Consider the following 20,877-nt stretch of genomic DNA (forward strand, 5'->3'; position numbering starts at 1 on the left):
TACAGCCATTATCTCAGGCTTAGACTCACACAGAATGTGAACAAGTGTAAAAGAATTGAGAGCATCTTCTAAGCAAAGCGTGTGAGTTCAACACAATTTCTGGGCTGTACCGTGCTCTCTCTCTCTTGCTATACACACACACACACACACACACACACATATATATATATATATATATGTATATATATATATATATATATATATATATATATATATATATATATATATATATAAAATACACACACAGTGGGGCAAAAAAGTATTTAGTCAGCCACCGATTGTGCAAGTTCCCCCACTTAAAATGATGACAGAGGTCAGTAATTTGCACCAGAGGTACACTTCAACTGTGAGAGACAGAATGTGAAAAAAAAATCCATGAATTCACATGGTAGGATTTGTAAAGAATTTATTCGTAAATCAGGGTGGAAAATAAGTATTTGGTCACCTCAAACAAGGAAAATCCCTGGCTCTCACAGACCTGTAACGTCTTCTGTAAGAAGCTTTTCTGTCCCCCACTCGTTACCTGTATGAATGGCACCTGTTTGACCTCATCATCTGTATAAAAGACACCTGTCCACAGCCTCAACCAGTCAGACGCCAAACTCCGCCATGGACCAAAGAGCTTTCGAAGGACACCAGGAAAAGAATTGTAGACCTGCACCAGACTGGGAAGAGTGAATCTACAATAGGCAAGCAGCTTGGTGTGAAAAAATCAACTGTGGGAGCAATCATCAGAAAATGGAAGACATACATTTGTGGGTGGCTGTAGCTCAGGTGGTAGAGCAGGTCATCTACTGATCGGAAGGTTGGTGGTTCGATCCCTGGCTTCCCCAGTCTGCATGCCAAATATCCTTGGGCAAGATACTAACCCCAAATTGCTCTCCGATGCATCCATCGGAGTATGAATGTGTGTGTGAATGTTACTTAGAAAGCACTTAGAAAGATGTGCTTGTGCGAATGGGTGTGAATGGGTTAATGTACAAGTTGTGTACAGCGCTTTGAGTGCTCAGAAAGAGTAGAAAAACGCTATATAAGAACCAGTCCATTTACCATTTACAAGACCACTGATAATCTCCCTCGATCTGGGGCTCCACGCAAGATCTCATCCCGTGGGGTCAAAATGATCATGAGAACGGTGAGCAAAGATCCCAGAACCACACGGGGGGACCTGGTGAATGACCTGCAGAGAGCTGGGACCAAAGTAACAAAGGTCACCATCAGTAACACACTACAACGGCAGGGAATCAAATCCCGCAGTGCCAGACGTGTTCCGCTGCTGAAGCCAGTGCATGTCCAGGCCCGTCTGAAGTTTGCCAGAGAGCACATGGATGATACAGCAGAGGATTGGGAGAATGTCATGTGGTCAGATGAAACCAAAGTAGAACTTTTTGGTATAAACTCAACTCGTCGTGTTTGGAGGAAGAAGAATACTGAGTTGCATCCCAAGAACACCATACCTACTGTGAAGCATGGGGGTGGAAACATCATGCTATGGGGCTGTTTTTCTGCCAAGGGGACAGGACGACTGATCCATGTTAAGGACAGAATGAATGGGGCCAAGTATCGTGAGATTTTGAGCCAAAACCTCCTTCCATCAGTGAGAACTTTGAAGATGAAACGAGGCTGGGTCTTCCAACATGACAATGATCCAAAACACACCGCCCGGGCAACAAAGGAGTGGCTCCGTAAGAAGCATTTGAAAGTCCTGGTGTGGCCTAGCCAGTCTCCAGACCTCAACCCCATAGAAAATCTGTGGCGGGAGTTGAAAGTCCGTGTTGCTCGGCGACAGCCCCAAAACATCACTGCTCTTGAGAAGATCTGCATGGAGGAATGGGCCAAAATACCAGCTACTGTGTGTGCAAACCTGGTAAAGACCTATAGTAAACGTTTGACCTCTGTTATTGCCAACAAAGGTTATGTTACAAAGTATTGAGTTGTATTTTTGTTATTGACCAAATACTTATTTTCCACCCTGATTTACGAATAAATTCTTTACAAATCCTACCATGTGAATTCATGGATTTTTTTTTTTCACATTCTGTCTCTCACAGTTGAAGTGTACCTCTGGTGCAAATTACTGACCTCTGTCATCATTTTAAGTGGGGGAACTTGCACAATCGGTGGCTGACTAAATACTTTTTTGCCCCACTGTGTGTGTGTGTGTATGTATATATATATATATATATATATATATATATATATATATATGTGTATGTATATGTGTATATGTATATATATGTATGTATATCCTGCACCCTCTATTAGAATATATATATTGAAAGTATTTTGCAGTGCATCGCATGTTTTACATATCATGAGATTGACTACTGAGCTCGCTGTGGCCTGTGTGTCCCCATGATGTATGCATGCATACACGTGGCTTTATGGATGTGTGTACATGTGTGTGCGTGGTATGTTCGTCCATTGGCTGTCCTCTGTCAGGTCCCCTGATGAAACACCCAGCAGGAATTCACAGCGTCAAGGCAGCTGCTGCAGCTCTCGAAGTCCCTCCTTGTCTTCCATCAGGAGTGCCTCCAGATCACCCACGAGGTAACCCTCCCCCATTGCGCACGCAAATAAGCACGCACACACACACACGCACAGATAGTATAGTCCCACTGAAATACCTCTACTGACTGTCAAGCAGTTGCTCTGGTGACAGTAAGTCTTCCCATCATTTACTCTTGACCCCCAGGGCGATAGATTGGGATACAAATGGCGCTCGCTTGCATTTCTTAAACTAGCCCTGCTAAATGGTTGTGATATCTCACTCTGCCCTCATGTTCAGTTAGATGAGAAAGCATTCATTGTTTATTCAGTTCATGGGGCATTCATCTTTTTATTCTGTAGTTATGTATTATAGTTCAGCCTTTTGCATTACTTATAATTGCTCTTGAATAATTAAGAGTCACTTTTGAGGGATCACATGACTCATAATGTGCATTAACAGATCAGCAAGTCAGAAAAAAGGTTTTACTCTCTACCTGTCTAAGCTAAACTGTAGGGAAACATTATGCAGAGTTCTATATAAACGTTATTTGTGCGAAGCCTCTTTTTGTGTGTAAAAATAAGCAAAATGCAAAGTGAATTGGAATAGCAAACAAAATTCAATATTCCTGAAGCAGCAAATGAGATAAACAAGAATAATCAGATAAATAGAATGTACTAGCTTGTTTCTACTGGATTGCACCCAAGTTAGAGTAAAGTGGTGTGCCCTGCTGTTCCAGATTAAACTCCAAACACAAGACAGACGGTCAAAAGATGTCTGACACCCCGCAGTCCCCGGCCCCCGAGAGTCCCACTACTTGGCACAACGGGGACCACACCCAGCGAAGCCGCAACGGCAAGGCCGGCAGACTCAACCACACCGATGGCGAGAAAGGGAACGATGTATGTAATCTCCTCTATTTTGTTTCCGCACACACACACCACCCCCTCCCACCCGGCCTCCCTCCGGTGGTATTTGCCGCAGCCCCCTGCAAATGAGTTTTAACTTGCTCTCTTGTGTTGGTTCACATGAATTCTCATCTAAGACACTGAGAGGTTTGTGTTCTTTTATTAGTTTTTCCTAGGTCATAGCTCAGTTATTATTATTATTATAATTATTATTATTAATGGTATTATTTTCAACATGTCAAAGACAAACCTTTTCGCAAAACTTGCCGCTCCTGCTGCTTTGTTTCTGGCTCTCTTTGACTCCTGTCATCTTGTGTTTCTTTTTTAAAAAATTCTTTTCTTTTCTTTTGTTTGTTTGTTTTTTGCTTTTGTTCTTGTTATTTGCCAGTAATACAGGGAGGGAGCAAAGAGAAGAAAAGTTTAAGTGTTTCCGTTCAAGTATATACTCTCTGAGTCACACAGCATTAGCGTAACACCTCGGATGGGGATCCGAGCCACATTGGTGCACAAAGTCTCCAAACAAAGGAGCGGAAAACGATATGTTGTGGAGTTGTGTGATTTTCTCTCCGTCACAAGTCCCAAACCTGCGAAGAAATATCAACTCAGGTGTGATAAGTTTTACGCCAGATAAAGACTTAATTAATCAGCATTGAAAGAGCCGCAATCTGATTTCTGACAGTGCTATAAAGTGATAGCAATCTGCAAATTCTCCTCAAACAGAATAATCCAATTACTTACTGGAAAGTCTGAATCCAAGCAGGCCAGAATGAGTTATAGCAAATTTTTAAGTGGTAGCTGAGTATCCTGGCACATATGGAAGATAAAAAAAAAAAAAAAGGAAAGAAGGAAGAAGAAATAAAGAGAAATGCAAACATGGATTTGCTGTGTCATAATTAAAAAGGTAAGAAAAATTACCTTATGACTTATTTATGAAACATTTTTTTAGACATAAGAGTCAGTGAAGCTAAAGTGAGGATATCTTTAACGTAATAAAAAATCAGTGCCCAAGTAATTACAAATCAGAAAGTTTGTTCTCAAAAATGAGCACTCAAAGACTTTTGATTTAAAAGCTTTGGGTATTTATGATTTTATTATTACTTATTTTGGGGTGACTATTGCATTTTTTTAATTAATCAGATCTGACTGGTGTTCTAAATAGTTAAAGACAATTTTGATAATATTTAAAATGGACTTTTACATCTTTCTTTGATACAGTGACTGTATTAAAGCACAGGATTCAATGATGAGGTAATAAACAGACGAGTGATTAGTAACACTTTCAAAGTTGACACCCTTTTGCGTGATTTAAATGAACAACTAAACACAGGAATACAGGAGTAGAAAATGTATGTCACATCAATATCTTTTGAATTTTAAAAAGCTATCGATAACTGCTTTTTAGTTACATGTGGGTGGCAGCACTACATTTTCATGAACGGTGTGAGGGAGCCTTTCCTTTATTTAGACTGGGAGACATCACATATGCCAGAAATGAAAAGAAATCAACTGGCCAATCACAGTGTCATGTTTTTTCGTAAGGCTCGCCAGCTGTAGGGACGATACATTTGACTTTATATTTACATTTTTGATTGTGGATGCTAATAACAGTCAAACACAAGCGATAAATAACGGTATTTTTAACGCATGTGTTTCATGTAAATATGACACCGCAAGTTTGTTTTGGCTCAAGGTTCTTTAAATCTTTCATACATGTCTAAATCCTGCACTGCATTAAAAGTGAGTTATAACCCCAGTTCCAAAAAACTTAAGATTCTGTGTAAATGTAAATAACGGAGAGTGATTATTTGCAAATGTCATAAATACATGTTTTATTCACAATAGATAACAAAAAATGTACCAAATGTATAAACTGAGAACATAAAAAAAAGTTACTTTGAATTTGATGACAGCAACGTATCTCAAAAAACTGGGAACAGGGCCAAGCTTGAGGAGACCAGCTGCTGGACTTTTGGGAGAGCAATGTTGTCCCATTCTTGTCTGTTATAGGATTACAGCTGCTCAACAGTTCTGGGTCTTCTTTTTCTTACCGTTATTTTCATTATGTGCCTTGTGTGTTCAGTTAGTGAAAGGTCTGGACTACAGGAAGGCCAGTTCATCACCCCAACTCTTCTACTATAAAGTCATACTGTTGTAATAAATTAGATGCACCATGTGGTTTAGCATCACTTTGATATGTGAGTTCTCTAAACCCTGTATGTAAATTATAAAACTGATTGTGCTTTTCACAATGTGCAAGCTCACTTCCATAGGCACTAATGCACCCCCATACCATCAGAGATGCAGACCTCTAAGCAAGAGTTAACAACAAGTTGGATGCTCCTACTCCTCTTTAGCCCAGATGCAATGCCCATGTTTTCCTAAAAGAATGTTTTTTTTCTTCATTGGAGCTTCACCCTGTGTTCACAGAAAGCGATTTCAGGAAATGTTCCTGAACCCATGAGGTGATTACAATGATAGAATCATACCTGTTTTTAGTACAGTGCTGCCTGAGGGTTCAAAGATCATAGGCATTCAGTATTGATTTTTGGCCTTGTCCACTGTGCACAGACATTTCTTCCAATTCTCTGATTCTTTTGGTGGTACTATGTACTGTAGATGATGAGATCTTCTAAACTATATGTTGATGGACCTTATTCTGAAATTCTTTTACAATTTATAGATGCTGTGTTTTTGCAGCCTGGTGAACATTTGATATGTGTTGCTGCCATCAAATTCAGAAGAGGCTAATGAGTCAAATGTCTTAGTTTAAACATTTGATATAGCTTCTGTGTTTTCTGCTGGTTAATAAAATATGGGTTTATGAGATTTGAAAATCATTGCATTCTGTTTTTATCAAAAAATTTAGACAGCTACTCGGTATTTTTGAAATCGGATTTGCATAAAAACATGTCACTCGCCAGGTCCTTTAAGGAATGATGGGTTAATTACTCTGTTCTTCAAATGAAAAACTCCACTGCAAGCTCACAGTAGACTGACAGAGGATAACATGGTATAAATCATAAATGTAGTCCTCCCTGTCTGTTCAGGCTGAAGCTGCTCATTATTTGTTTTGGTATTTTCGAACATTACCATGTTTATGAACCCCTGATTACCTGAAGACAAAGACAAACCCTTTGATGAGCTTTAAATTGCTTACTGCTATTATGGAAGCATCCCTGCTCCTCCATAATGTAAATGGGTCATTAGAGCTGTGGTTTGATGAGTGATTACACTAAAATTAAATAAAACACACCACTTAGACAAAGGGGATCACCTGTGAAATCAGCAATCACTGATAAATATGAGTTTAAATGGGCTGCAAACACTCACTCCTGAGAACTGACACCTTCTATTTCCTACTTCAGCTTGCATGTCTCTCTACGGGGTCTCATCTGATCTCTTTCTCTCTTTCTCTCTCTGCTTATTTCATTCATTACTTTGTTTTCCTTATCAATTTAAGTGGTGAATAAATGAATAAATGCCCAAATCTTTCTGTCTCGTTTATATAAAAAGCACTCAAATGTTTTGGAACTGGACCAAGTAGGTTAACTGGGTATGTGTTACAGTTTCTTTTTGTCAATACAATTGTCTTTCTTCTCAAGCACATGCTCTGCTCAGTGATAGATCCTCTTCTCCTCCAGGCGTCTAACAGCTCCTGGCAAACCACCAGGGGTTAAGGAGATGCTCCTCTCTGTTGCTTTACTTCACCATGTCGATGTGCATGAGGCCCCTAAGAGGCAGTATCTCTTCTGTTCCTGCCTTTTTTGTTTATACTTAATCTGGACAATGCCAAGCAAGCTCTGTTTGGTCATGTACATTTGAGCCATTCTGTTGGGAAATAGTATAAGAGGAGCGTGTAATTGGCTCACATTTTCTAAAGCAGCATCTTTGTGGCACATAAACTACCACTCTTTTTAATCTCCACCAAAAGCTCAAATATTTAAAAATTATCAAAGTGGAACATTGCACGGGAGGATGGTTATGAGTGACAGATCCTGGATCTAACTGAAGTCTGATTTTACTGCAGCAGTTGTGTGACTAAGAAAATGTTCTGCATAGCAGCTCTGGTTTTACTATCGATCATCTCAGTTTGTGTTCCTGTAGCCATCCTGTGGCTCTGTTTGAAGCAGTCTTATTCACTGTGTGGAAGGGAGTCCCTCAGATGTCCCAGAGGAAAGCTCAGAGTAACAGCTGTGTGCTGTTAAGCTGCTGTTGGGCCAAACTAACCAGTCAGTCCATCTGTCCAAAGCCTTCTCTCTGGAAAAACACAGCATGCAGTTTGAAAATCATTCTAATTCAAGGTAAATTTTACTTTTATTTGCTCTTTACTGTTCCTTGTTGCCACTGGAGAAAAACATCTACAACAACAGTGGCTATTTTTTGATTTAAATGTTCTTCAAGATGAGCATTTCCTAACTGTTTGTGGGAATGGAAATTCAAATCAACTCTATTTAATTTTAGCTCAATTCCAGATATTTTATTTATATAGTACCAAATCACAGAAACTGTCACCTCAAGGTGTTTTATATTGTAAGGTAAAGATCCTACAATAATACAGAGCATGACCGACTATGAGCAAACACTTGGCGACAATGGGAAGGAAAAACTCTGTTTTAACAGGAAGAAACCTTCATCAGAACCAGACTCAGGGAGGGGCGGGCCATCTGCTGCAACCAGCTACAACAGGAAGAAGACGCAATACAAATAAGCAGTTTATCTGTATTTATTTATTTGCTAATAGAATAATTATTTATTACAAGTTTAACTGCAAAACAGATTTTTACCTAACTGCCCTTTGAAAACCACTTGTGAGGATCTCACCATTTTGTTTGGATAAATTGGATTAACACAATGTGTTCCCTAAAACTGTGCAATGTGTGGGTCTCCTCAAGGTCAGTTTATAGCATCATATCTCAAAAATGACAAAATCTAAATACAAAATGCCAAAAGAGAGCAATACACTAATACAGCTGGGAGTCTAGTCTGCAGAAGTTGGAGATAAAGAAAAAAGAAAGCAACAAAGGCAACTTTCTTTAATTCTATCATGCCACGGGGGGGGGGGGTAAATGAGCCAATCTCAGCTAGACTCATCACATTTAATCAAACAACAAGGAATGACAATAAAGTCAAACTATTTATAATTTATCTAACTAAACTGTTTTTTTCCAGAGGTAAGGCTTCTACTAACTGATCCATCCTGCAGCATCCCTAGGCTTTTCTATGGGAAGCATCCATTTCTGCCTCCTCCACAGTGGATGAAACAGTCCCAAAAGGGCTAATTTCTTCCTGCGCATTATTAATGGATATCTTTAAACACGATTACATGGACTTTTGAAACTAGTTTGGACAACTTACACCTTAATTAACATGATTTTGTTTTTAAAGGGACTCAAGCCATTTTGATTGAAAGCTCTCTGTACACACTAACAGTTTAAACAGCAGCTCAGAAAAGCTCCTTAAGGCGCCCTCTTGTTGTACCTGTGTTTATGGTGATAAAACACAAAGGAATGCCTGGAAGAAAGCTGGGCTGACGTCCAAAAATAAAGTACAGAGTAGACCAGTGCTGTTCCTACTGTTGCTGCTGCTGCTGGAGAAGACCCAGGCCAAAATGTGACTGGGGTCCCTTTCAGATGTGCTGACTCTTTAGTTTGTCAATCTTAGCAGTGACTGCTCCCCTCCAGCACTCTTTTTAAACCCCTCCTCCTCTTTCCTACCCGATCATCTGTGTCCTGTGTGACTCACATCTCACTCTCGTTGTCCTGCCATTTTTCTTCCCGCCAGCTCTGCATGACCCCCCCCCCCCCCCTTTCTATTCCTCCTCCTGCTTCTCCTCCTCCTCTGTCTCCATTTAGCAATTCTACTCTACATGGATGTCCACTAACATTAACTCTGTCCCTCTCTGTCCTCCCTCCCCTGTTTTGATACAAATATGGCTGCATTTGTACAAGCGAAAAAGACAGAGCAAATCATGTAGTTTATAGATTCATCCTTTGTTTTGAATTTGATTTTGAATTCCATCTGATTTTGATTTTTACTTTCCCCCCTCTATTTTTCTTTCTTTTTTTTTCCTTTTTTTGTTTTTGTTTGGTTTAATTTATTCTCAGTCTCTGGACTAAATATGTAGCGCTGATACTAAAAGAGGTCATTGTCTTTTTCCCATTTTCGCTGCGGAGAACATTCCTTTCTCCTCTTTTTTTCCTTTTTTTCTTTCTTTCCTGTTTTTTGTTGATATTGCATACGTGTCACTGATTGAAATGGAAGGTAGGTAATGCTTTGCCTACGCACGTGATCTTTATGCAGATGAGAATGTGACAAGCACCCTAGCCTGAGTGACGTCAATGTTTCTCTCTCAATCTCTCTCTTTCTCTCTCTCTCTCTCTCTTTCTGTTGTTTACCAATGGTCTTTAACCAAATTAATTTGACTTCATCAATTATGATTTGACTCTTAAAAGATTGGATTACGTAGCGCTCTGGTTTTTCTCTTTCCTGCTTAATTTCATCCTGAAGTCCAGTATCCAGCTTTATCTTCCAGGTCCATTTCTGTCCATTTATTTTTCTTTTCTCTCTGTTCTGGTAGAATGCATTCCTGTTTGTCCAGCATCTCTCTGTTTGTCGGTGAATTAGTACATTCGTCTTTTGATTTTCACCATATTGATTTCCTCGACTGTTTCCAATAACTGTCTTAAGCACAAGTGGTTGTGTTTTCCTATTATTACGCTTAGTTGTCTCCTCTCTAGTGGAGAACGGTGCTTTTGTTGTATCTTCAGATAGCAGCTCAGACAGAACAGGATAATGCATGCGGAAGACCCAGCTGTATTTGCTTTCAGACAAAGCGCCTTTTGGAGATTAACCTTCTGGCCTGCTTACAGTGAGCAGTGCATTACTGTGCATCACAAATTTTAGTCCCTAAACTCCCACTGTAATGCTAAATATATTTTTTTGTCCTATGCTTAAAATAGAGGTTCCCTCTACATACTGTTTAAGGATGACAGCACTCTAGTTTTTATTTTATCATGAAATCCCCTGAAAAGACCAAAGCAAACAACACAGGCTGTCTGTCAATACAATTCCTGTACCCAGTCTGTTGTACATTCTTACCGAACGTGCAATAATTTATGAATGGGGCCCAATAGTTCCATTTCCACAAACAGTTTCATTTGGTAAGACTTTACAACAAAAATCAGTTTAATTTATATGGTGCTAGTTAACAGTTAGAATTGTCTTAAGGTCCTTTATGTTGTAAGGTAAAAGAAATCCCCAACAATCAGATGCCTGTGGGCAGCACTTGGTAACTGTAGGAAAGAAAAACTCCCTTTTAACAGTAAGAGACCCCTGACAGAACCAGGTTAAGGGAAGAGAAGCCATTGAAGCTAGACACAAAAGTGAAGTGAAGACATGTTCACAGTAATGATGCTGATGTTTAGTACTTAGCTCTTAGTTTGCTGATTTAACACAAAGTACAGCTGAGGCTGATGGGAATGTTGTAAACTGAAATATTGGATTGCATTTTAATTTATTTAGGCTTTATCGCTGTCATCAAGTTATTAACCAAATTCCATGACAATCTAGCTAATGACAATACACTGAAACTAGTTGGTGGTGGTTGATAGTGTGCCAGAGAATCTGGGAACTGGAAATATCTAATTCAGAGTTTACATTTTTCTGTCTCGAGCAAAGTGGTAAATGAAGCTGCTATTGCCATGCTAGTGGCTCTGCATAGGGGACAGTGCTCTCCTAATATCCTTTCTGGCCATTATAATTTCCAGAGTAAATGTTGCATGTCATGGGAACTATTTTTAACCGTGCGTTAACACACATTTGGTGCACTAGGACCTCTGAAATGCACTGCATGTGAATGTGTGTGCTTTCTCCAAAGTAAACCGCTCGGCCCATTTTCATGCTAATGAAATAAGAGATTACCCAGTGAAGCAACTGCACTGGCTGCCCTGCTAAAATAAATTAAGTGCAGTTTATTCGGGACCACTAAAGTCAGGTGTTATTTCCTTATACACTCATTTATTTTTGACAGCATGTCATTGTTCTGATACCCCCCCCCCCCCCCCCCCCCCACACACACACACACACACACACCCTACCCTTCAAACTTTACAAGGAAAGCAAGAGGTGGGAAACCCTGGGACAGAACAGCCATTAATGACAAACAGCTGATTTAAACACTGATTTAAAAACAGCATAAAAAGGAGGAACTGGGATATAGATGGGTTGCAAAGTGGCTTGCAGATGCAAAGCAACTATGAGCAGAAAAACCCAACCAAAATTGTTTTGGTCTTTTTGTGGGATTTACAAAAGTGTATGATATTGTCTGCTTTATACCCTTTGCTTGCCAATTTTTGTTAGCTTCAAGGTCATTCCTGACTCTAAATAAATCACTGATTTGGGTAAAATGTCTAGTTTTTTAAGCCTATTAATACAGCACTCTCTAATGTAGCAACAACTCCCTGGAACTACATGTAATATCAAAATCCTGCTAGTGTGAGAACTGTAAGTGTCCTGTATGAAAGAGATGAAAGAGTCCACAAGCACGAACACTGAGATAGTTAACTAGCAAACATGTCAGGCTGTCTCATTATATAAAGCACACTAAGAGCAAAAAGGTAAAGGAAGTATCTTTAACTCTCACCGACCCATTGCTCTGTGATGTTTAGGAAGGTGACTGGGCCCAGAGGATTTAACTCTCTGTGTGAGGGACTCCCTGCACATTGTGGTTTTCCTCTTTGCTTTTCAGTTCTTTTCTATTGATTTCCATGCATTGTCTCATGAGTCACTGGCAGGGAAGGGTTTTGTGTCTTTTTCTCTTGCATTTTGTGAATCTAATGATGCACTTATGTTGCCCCACTTTTCCCTTTTCTTCATACCTTACCTACTAAAGGAGGGAATACCACTTTATTGGTAAGTGGATGTTAACCAAAAGGGAGTTAAACACGAGTAACCATTTACAAAAAAAAACAAAGAAAATGGGTCGCTGTTCACATCTCAGCAATTGTCTTCAGGAAAAAAATCCAGAAAGAGAAAATTGAGTAGCAGAAGATTTGTTTTCTGATTCGATTGATACAATAATTGTGATCTTTATTTTGTTCCTTCCATTTCTGTGATGTTCCGTCAAGTTGTCTTCTCTTTCTGTTTTGTTTCTTTTTAACCATTACTGAAAAAACTGAAGAAGTCCTCTGTTTCTACTCTACAAAATCTGTAGCTCTCTACTTTCTGCCTCTGCTCTTAAACTTATTTGGTTCACAGTTTTGTTTTGTTTCTTTTTTCTACCCTCTCTTCCCCCTCTTCCTAGATTTTTTTTGTTTGTTTTTGCGATTATGATTTCTTCAACTCATTATGGTTTTGCATGCCAAGTATTGCATGCGCTGCACCATAGAGGACTATCTATAAGCCATATGGAGAAAACCTAGATCTTTTTCTTTTAGATGTTTACCTTCTTTTGGCAAGTACACCATAGCTCTCAATTACCAACTTGAAAACTCTCTGATGCTATTTTTTTTATCCTTTTTTTTCTTTTTTCTTTTCTTTTTTCTCCCTTTTGTTGGTCATCATTTCTCTACAGAAGTTCCACATGCTGACTGCCAGCTCTGCAAGCGTCCAGTCATCTCTGCTGAGAGAGCACAAGATCCACAGCGCCCCTATCAGGAACCAGATGGGAAAGATGTGTGTGGCAGAAGATGCTGGGAGTGTTGATGGCAGGGGCACAGCTATAGGGAGCTCTGTGAGCAAGGCGTCAGGGAGGAGAGGAGGCCAGAGAGGTCAGAATAAGAGCTCCCACTCCCCTGCTCACAGCAGTGACTCGACCCACTCCCAGCACAACCATACTTACAGAGGGAGGAGCTCTCGTCACCACAGAAAGTAAGCCTTCCATTGCAGTTGTGCACTTTCAGGCTCTTATCACTGCTGGACCTCACCGCTTTGGCTTTGCAAATGAGAGAGAACTGTTTGACATCTGCTGGATTATACTTCCCATTCCCCCAGGGGAAAAGGTGGCCACTCTTCCAAGAGACACCACCAATCCAGTCGGGGTCAGGCACGCCACCGGAGCACATCAGCGTCTCCAGGGCACACGTCAGCCAACAAAGTCGGGAGCAAGGCAAACCTCCGACAGCGCAGCAGCTCCTGGAGCAGTGGGCGTTCATCCTCGCCCTCTGCCTCCAAAGACAGAGGACCCAGCAAGGCCAAGTCCCCGCACAACAGGCAGAACGCCTCCAGGTGAGCCGCTGTCTGATGTATAGTAGATTTATAATATGCTCCCATTGGTCGATGTCATTGCTGGTGTGACTGATTTGTGTGTCACACAGGGACAGGGAGAGTGCCAACCGCTCTGACACCGACAGCCGAGCTCGCCGCCGTTCACGCAGCTACTCACCTATCCGCAAAAGAAGAAGAGATTCACCCAGCTTCATGGAGGCTCGCAGGATCACCAGGTAACGCCACATGATTAAACACACTTCTCCTCCACATTGTGTGTGTGTGTTTCAGCTCTTCCCTGCAAGGACCGAGCCCCAGAATAACACAGCCATGTATCTTGTTCTTTCTCACAGGCCTGAGTGGCTCTTAAATATGAGACACTTTAATGCGTTACACTTAAAGCATGTCCCATGATTTGGCAGGATGGTACTCATGCTGGGGTAAAAGTCATTCTTTCATAGCTTCAAATTACAACAAAGGCAGGCAAAAGAAATAAAGAGAAGGGATTTTGCTTCTGTTTCAACTCACGACCGGTAATTTTTAAGAAACCCATTAAGAGCCATTAAATCCTTTATTTGGAATAAAAATGAAAAACCACAGGCATAAATGGATGCAGTCATTATAAGGGTGGAGCTCTGGTAGACAGAAAATGTTACCTCCTGCTTTTAAACATCTATTTCAGACTTTCTATGGGCATCATGAGGTACATAAAGTGGTCACTGTCCTTTATGTTTGGGTTTTTACTCTGCCATCATGTTTCATTTCCTTTAGAGATGACATACCATGTGTAATAGTTTTGTACTTTCATTTACTGCAATGTCCCTCACTAAACAAGTTTTTATTATTGCCTAACTATAGCACTAGAGAATTGAAATACTGTATGAATTAAAAGCAAACATGCTACCAACAAAAACTACAAATCATATGGTGTTTCTGAGTCATTTCAGTAGAAAGATTGAACTGAAACTGCAGAAAATGTGCCTTTTGGTGATACCTGGGACCAGATACATACAGCCCTGTGTAGACTTACAACTAAAACTGTGAGTACACAAAAGCAGAAATGCAAGTGAAATTGCCTGTTTTGCTTTATAGTAAATTCCACCTTGGTTTGACTTGCCAACATCCAAATATCAGTTTGAGTGTTTATGTATCAGGCCTAGTAATGTTAATGTCTAGTTCATGAAAACAAATGAAAACCTGCAATGACCAGTTGGCAATGTCTGCCCACAGTCCCACTGAGACATGGATAGTGTCTCCCACACCTGAATCAATGAACTTGTGTAAAGTCAAGTTCCAGGAACAGCATAAAGTCTGACACCGTCTGAGGATTTGATCCTCGTACCTAAAAGCAGTGGGCACTGGGTTAACCCTGTAATGCCAAGTGGATCATATTTGATACATGAGTTTTTTACCTTAAAAACCTGACACACACAATCAGATACACACAGTGTTACTGTGAACAAACTGCACGATATAGCAAAAATGTCACAAATTGAAACATAAATTATATTATGATATATCATGATCTTATTTTTTGTTATTTGTTAGAAGGTTCAATAAACACTTGAATTTGAATTTTCTGGCAAGTATTTCATGGTTCAGGCTTTAGAGGGTCAACACATGGAAGTCTGTGTGACCCCTCCAAAGATATGCATCCCCAGACCATCACCGTCCCACTGCCACACCAGTCATGCTGGATGATGCTGTAAATGTATAACATCTGCCACAGACTCCAGACTGTTTCATGTTTCCACATGTATTCAGTGTGAACCAGCTCTTATCTGTGACGAGAACAGGGCAGCAGTGGGAGGACCTGCCAGTTCTGCTGTTTACAGGTGAAGTCTAGTTGAGCTGCATGATGGTGGACAGTGAGCACAGGTCCCACTAAAGGACATCAGGACCTCTTGCCGCCCTCATAGAGTCTGTTTCTGACAGTTTTGTCAGAAACATGCACATAAATAGACCACTGAAGGTCATTTTGTATTGGTCATGCTGCTGGCTCTACAGGCTTGTCCAGCTTTCCTCGTGTAATGGCCTGTATGTCCTTCACACTCTTGAGACTGTACTGTGAGATACTGCACATATGATCATGCCTTCCTGGAGGAGTTGAAAAGTTATGCTGCCTCAATGAGGTGCAGGTACTGTCTCATGCTACCAGTAGTGACAAGGACAGTAGCAAAAAGCATAAATATAGAAAAAACAGTCAGGGGGATAAGGAAAGAGCATTGGTGTATAGGAAAATTATCCCCTTTTTTTGGGGGGGGTGGGGTGGGGATTGCCTTGTTGTTGCCCTTCCAGTCTACTTATTGTTGCTTTTATTTACACCAAAGCAGGTGAAATTGATTCACCATGGTTTATACTTTCTAATTGGGCATGTTGACAGCTGAAGTCTGACTGTCTGTTATACTGTGATGATCAAGTCTTCCTTTTGTGAGCAGTGTAAATATAATCCAAGAAAAGTCCTTTATTCAATTTCTCTCTTAAATCCACGTGTTTGCTTAGTGCAAATCATCTACACATAAATTAACTCTGTGTGCTGTACACATTATTTGAATCCCAGGTACATGGATACCATTACACGGATAGAAGTGTACATCTCAGAAAGTATGTAAATATGAGATCTGAGGACCTGAAAGTGTAGAGCTAATCACTTAAATTGATAAATGTTTTCAGTTATTGCCCTTATTTATTTTAATATTGAGTGATTTGTGACCAAAGTGCTTCAATACGAGATATAAAATAAGACGTAAGAATGAGGATGTAAAATGAAAATTAACTGAACTGAGCAAAAGATTTCATTGGTTAATTTAGTTGTTCCAGTTGTTCTATTCCATTTTAATGAGTCTCTTTAAAACCATTTATTGGACTCATCCACATATTTGTTTCCTGCTTACTTTTTAGACTTCTTAATTTATTCTCCTATGATCGTTTCATTGTTACCAATAGAAATGTTTTTAGGTGCAGTTAATTATTCGGACAAACAGAAGAAGAAGAAAGTCCCACTTGCAGATGAAATGTGTTTCAGCCTCTCCCTCTCCCTCTGCAACCTTCTCGTTCGAGTGTAAATAGCCATGGGTGAAATGTGTGTACTTTGTTATCTTTCACTTCAGTCCTTAAAGGTCCCGACACCAGGACAACGGGCTGCTGCTGAACCCGACTGCTGCCGGCTAGTTACCCCGGTAACATTTGCCGTGCAGCAGGACCCCAATACCGTGACTTCTGAAGTTTGGCCGAGCAGCAAATCATCAGAGCTCCCATGAGTAAACCAGGCTTCCTCCTCTGTCCTTTCTCCGCTTGTTCATCTCTTTCCTGAAACTCACTCCAACTCTAGAGCTGCACCCTGCTGTGTTTCTGCACTAATGTTGTAACACAAAGGATGCAAAGATTAAGCGCTATCAAGGTTTATTAGAGTGGAAGCCCCCCTCTTTCCCCCACACACCTTATTGCTTATACTGTTGATTCCCACAGCCAATGTAGAAGACAAAAGCTGGGGTTGAGTTATCTACAGCGCTGCTTGTGAAATGCACCTCGTAGCAGCAGGGATACCTTGATAGCGTTTATCTCTCCCTGCACCACTGACTCTTGATTTTTATTTTCTGGGTGTTGCCCTCCACTGAGAAGATGAGGTTCTTTAAGGAACTAACGGCTAATTACTTTACAGGAAGTACTTCCAGGGTGGCTATTAACAAGGCAATCTAAGCTTGAACTTCAACTAAACACATGCATTTTTCTGGTGTGTGTGTGTGTGTGTGTGTGTGTGTGTGTGTGTGTGTGTGTGTGTGTGTGTGTGTGTGAGAGAGAGGCTGAAGAGCTTCTTTTTAACCCACATAGCTGCTCTCTTTCAGATCCTGTACTAATTACACGTCACCACTCTGAGACCTAACACTGATTGCCTTAATCATGCTTTAACATCAGATTTAACAGTCTAACCATAGGAAATAGGACTAGGACATAGGACTAACTGTTCAAACCCTTATTTTTCTCCCCCCTCCAGCGCTCGGAAGCGGCCGATCCCATACTACCGGCCCAGTCCTTCATCTTCAAGCTACGACAGCAGCCCGTCACGATCCAGCCGCAGCCGCAGCTACAGCAGCTACAGCCGCAGCAGAAGTCACAGCAGGAGCCACAGCAGGAGCCGGAGCCAGAGCTGGAGCCGCAGCCACAGCTGGAGTCGCAGCCAAAGCCGGAGCTGGAGTCGCAGCAGGAGCCGCTCCCGCAGCCACCACAGTTATTACAGCCGCAGCAGCTATGACAGCCCGGGGTTCTGATGGCAACCAGCAGAACGAGAATGAAGGAAAAAAAAAAAAAAAAAAAAACAGGAACAAAAGAAGGAGAAGTGCTGTTAAACCTGCTGCACTCGGGTAGATTCATTACGTATCCTTAGCAAGTCCTCAGCAGAAGCCACACAGCTGTACAGCCCGGGATCCAAACTCCTTCACCATGGACCATTCTATCTCTAACACAGAGCCTGGATCAAAGAGAGGAAAATGTATTTTGATATAGCACAATACAATATTGGCTGTCACTGTTCATGTCTTCTCACACATTCAAGGAAAGGTTTTTTCTTTTTTACATGTCTAAAATGAATTGGCTGAGCCCAAAGAACAAATGTATGTTAGCACTTTCCTTCTCATCTTCCACACAGCTACCAAAAATACATTCAATAACAGTTAACAACAGTTATATAAGTATATATATAGATATATATCAAATATATCCTGAAAAGAGGGGCTGAGCAGAAGACAAAAAGAAGGAAGACACATCGAAATCACACAGCTTACTGTACATTTCAGAGAATCACTTTGTTTTCTCTCATCAACCCCAAAGACTTCCAGTTCATCCAAGCACACAGATCAACAAAAAGAGAACAAAAGAGAAGTCAGAGGATGAATCAGGAAAAGAAATAAAAATAACTTTTTTTTTTGTTTTTTTTTAGGAGAAAACTGTATTGCATAGATTTGTCTGTACAGATAAACTCTCTTAAATTTGGCTTTGTAAACTATGCACTGTATATTCCATATAGTTTGAAGAGGTATGTTCAGCATGATGCATCAGGAGAGACTCAAGGGACCTGATGGAAATGAGATGTGCCAGCAGGGTGAATCTGCCCTGCCCCTTCCCTGTGACCTTTGCAAACAGAGGTGAATGAAACGGGGGGGCTGTATGTGTTACATACTTTTACTCTCTTCCCTGTTTAAGTAATTACGTTCATTATGCTAATCCTGTGCAAGACTGTGTGAGTGTGTGTATGTGTGTGTGAGTTTGAACCTCCTTTGCAAAGATCAACGAGGTAATGATTTACATGAGCTGCTGTATGGTACCGTACTGCAAAAAGTCTCCATGCACATTTGTGAGTTGATCTCAGCTATTTATGAAACTCGCTGTATTTATTCATTTATTTATTGGGTTATTTATTGTTTAATATATTTATCATTTTGCTGTGAAGCAGTTGGATCATGGTTTGGAGATGGGTTTGCTGCAGATGTGAGAAAAGTACTGTAAAGCTCCAAGTTATGATACAGAATTGGTTTCTTATTGCAAAGGTTCGCTCCTGTTATCAGATCAACAAGCAGGGCACAGATTCACTGCTATGTGTTTAAGAAGCTCTGATTTTTGAGTTGGTTGAACTGAGCATTCACCCACAGTTACTCCCACGACTGCCATTATCACGTCCCCAGCCGATGTAATGACTCATGGTAACGCGGGGCTGCTGTGGCTCTGTCTGTGCCGAGGGAGGAAGATGACTTGGCCTGAAGCAGCCTGAAGAATCTATTACTCTGCTCTACTGTACATTTCCAGTCACTCCATATTTCAGTCCCTTGTATAATTGGCCACACAATTCTAGCAGAGGTCTCCCCAGTTGCTGGCTGCAAAAGATAATGAGCGATGGCTTGGCAGGCACGGCAGCAGGCTGTGTCTGCACCTAATGAGGGTGGTTAACAAACAGGTGATACAATCAGGGATCAGCCTAAGTCTTCCTTACCATTCACCCGGTCTCATGACATGCATTTCCAGTGTAACCACACTTATCCCAGCTGTGATGCTCTGCAGCCTGACCATTTATTCCAAGTATAACATCGCCCCTTTGATTCTACAAATCATTCTTTGTATTGTACAAGTATACCTGACAATAAACAGAAACAAATGGGGAAATGATCCAGTTTTTGAGTTCTTTTCTCTGCCTTCAGGTGCAATCAGCGATAACTTATTGGTGCTGTGTATGTATCCTCCTACAGATGGCACTAATGAGAACCTTGACCAAAAACATGAAGCCTCTCTCTATTAAGTAGGTTAGAATGTTCTCCAACTGGGGCTGAGAGGAAGATATGGCTTATTTTAGAGGCAGATCTCACATCCTGGGCTGTAACTTTGAGGGATTAGATTTCTTACACTGAGACCTGAGCTATATCTTCCAGAAATACTTACTTTGCCATATATATCAAATAAATTAACATAACCTCCGGGGGGGGGGGGGGGGGGGGGGGGGGGGAGTGAAAAATAATAAAGGACACTCATTTTTCAAGGTTTCGGCCATAGAGGAGCTACGTGACGTCATGAGTCAGTTTCAAGTCACCCCGCCGCATGACTTGAAACTGACTATGACAAAGGTTAAAGAAGAGCTGAACAGGATGGAGCAGCAAGGGTGTCATTTCCAAGGTGGAGGAGCCCACTGATTGGTGCGCACCTATGGTGGTGGTTCCTAAGCGCACAGGCAAAGTGAGAATATGCAGCGATCTCACTGAACTAAACAAATATGTCATGAGAGAGAAACATCCGCTCCCTTCAGTAGAACAGACACTAGGACAGCTTGCAGGAGCAAAAGTGTTTTCAAAGCTGGATGCCAATGCAGGATTTTGGCAGATTCCCTTATCCAGGGACTCTTCTTTGCTCACGACCTTTATTACACCTTTTTTGGTCGGTATTGTTATAATCGTCTGTGCTTTGGAATCTCATCAGCGCCAGAACACTTCCAGAAACGGATGGCACGCATTCTTGAGGGCTTAGAAGGAGTCCCCTGCCAGATGGATAATGTGCTCATCTGGGGGACGTCACAAGCAGAGCATGATGAGAGACTTCGAAAAGCACTGGTTCGACTGCAGGAGGTTGGAGTAACATTGAACGGCAAGTGTGAGTTCTTCAAGAACAGGATAAAGTTCCTGGGGCAGGTCATTGAGGCATCGGGGGGTTAGCGCAGATCCTGACAAGGTGCATGCCGTGAGTTCCATGGATGAGCCCAGCAACATAAGTGAGGTGAGACGCTTCCTGGGCATGGTGAAT

General features: G+C 41.1%; 1 protein-coding gene and 1 long non-coding RNA gene across 5 annotated transcripts in view; one reads left to right on the forward strand and one right to left on the reverse strand.

The window, feature by feature from the left end:
* Window positions 1-19,755, forward strand: part of srrm3 (serine/arginine repetitive matrix 3) — a 115,735-nt gene extending 95,980 nt beyond the window's left edge. For all 4 annotated transcript variants that reach the window (XM_085173652.1, XM_085173651.1, XM_085173653.1 and 1 more), the window contains 6 exons: window positions 2,443-2,550; window positions 3,228-3,390; window positions 12,968-13,263; window positions 13,387-13,620; window positions 13,710-13,835; window positions 17,594-19,755. In XM_085173652.1, coding sequence (XP_085029778.1) covers window positions 2,443-2,550; window positions 3,228-3,390; window positions 12,968-13,263; window positions 13,387-13,620; window positions 13,710-13,835; window positions 17,594-17,867 — 1,201 coding nt within the window. In that variant the 3' untranslated portion in view covers window positions 17,868-19,755. The remainder of the gene's footprint in view (window positions 1-2,442; window positions 2,551-3,227; window positions 3,391-12,967; window positions 13,264-13,386; window positions 13,621-13,709; window positions 13,836-17,593) is intronic.
* On the reverse strand, window positions 5,208-11,453 carry LOC146509493 (uncharacterized). Its single transcript, XR_014876286.1, has 2 exons — window positions 5,741-11,453; window positions 5,208-5,704 (listed from the first exon to the last, which is right to left on the reverse strand). It is a non-coding gene; the product is annotated as an uncharacterized LOC146509493 (long non-coding RNA).
* Window positions 19,756-20,877: the final 1,122 nt, after the last annotated feature.

Source organism: Neolamprologus multifasciatus, chromosome 10 (genome assembly GCF_963576455.1).
Source record: "Neolamprologus multifasciatus chromosome 10, fNeoMul1.2, whole genome shotgun sequence".
Classification (NCBI taxonomy): Eukaryota; Metazoa; Chordata; class Actinopteri; order Cichliformes; family Cichlidae; genus Neolamprologus; species Neolamprologus multifasciatus.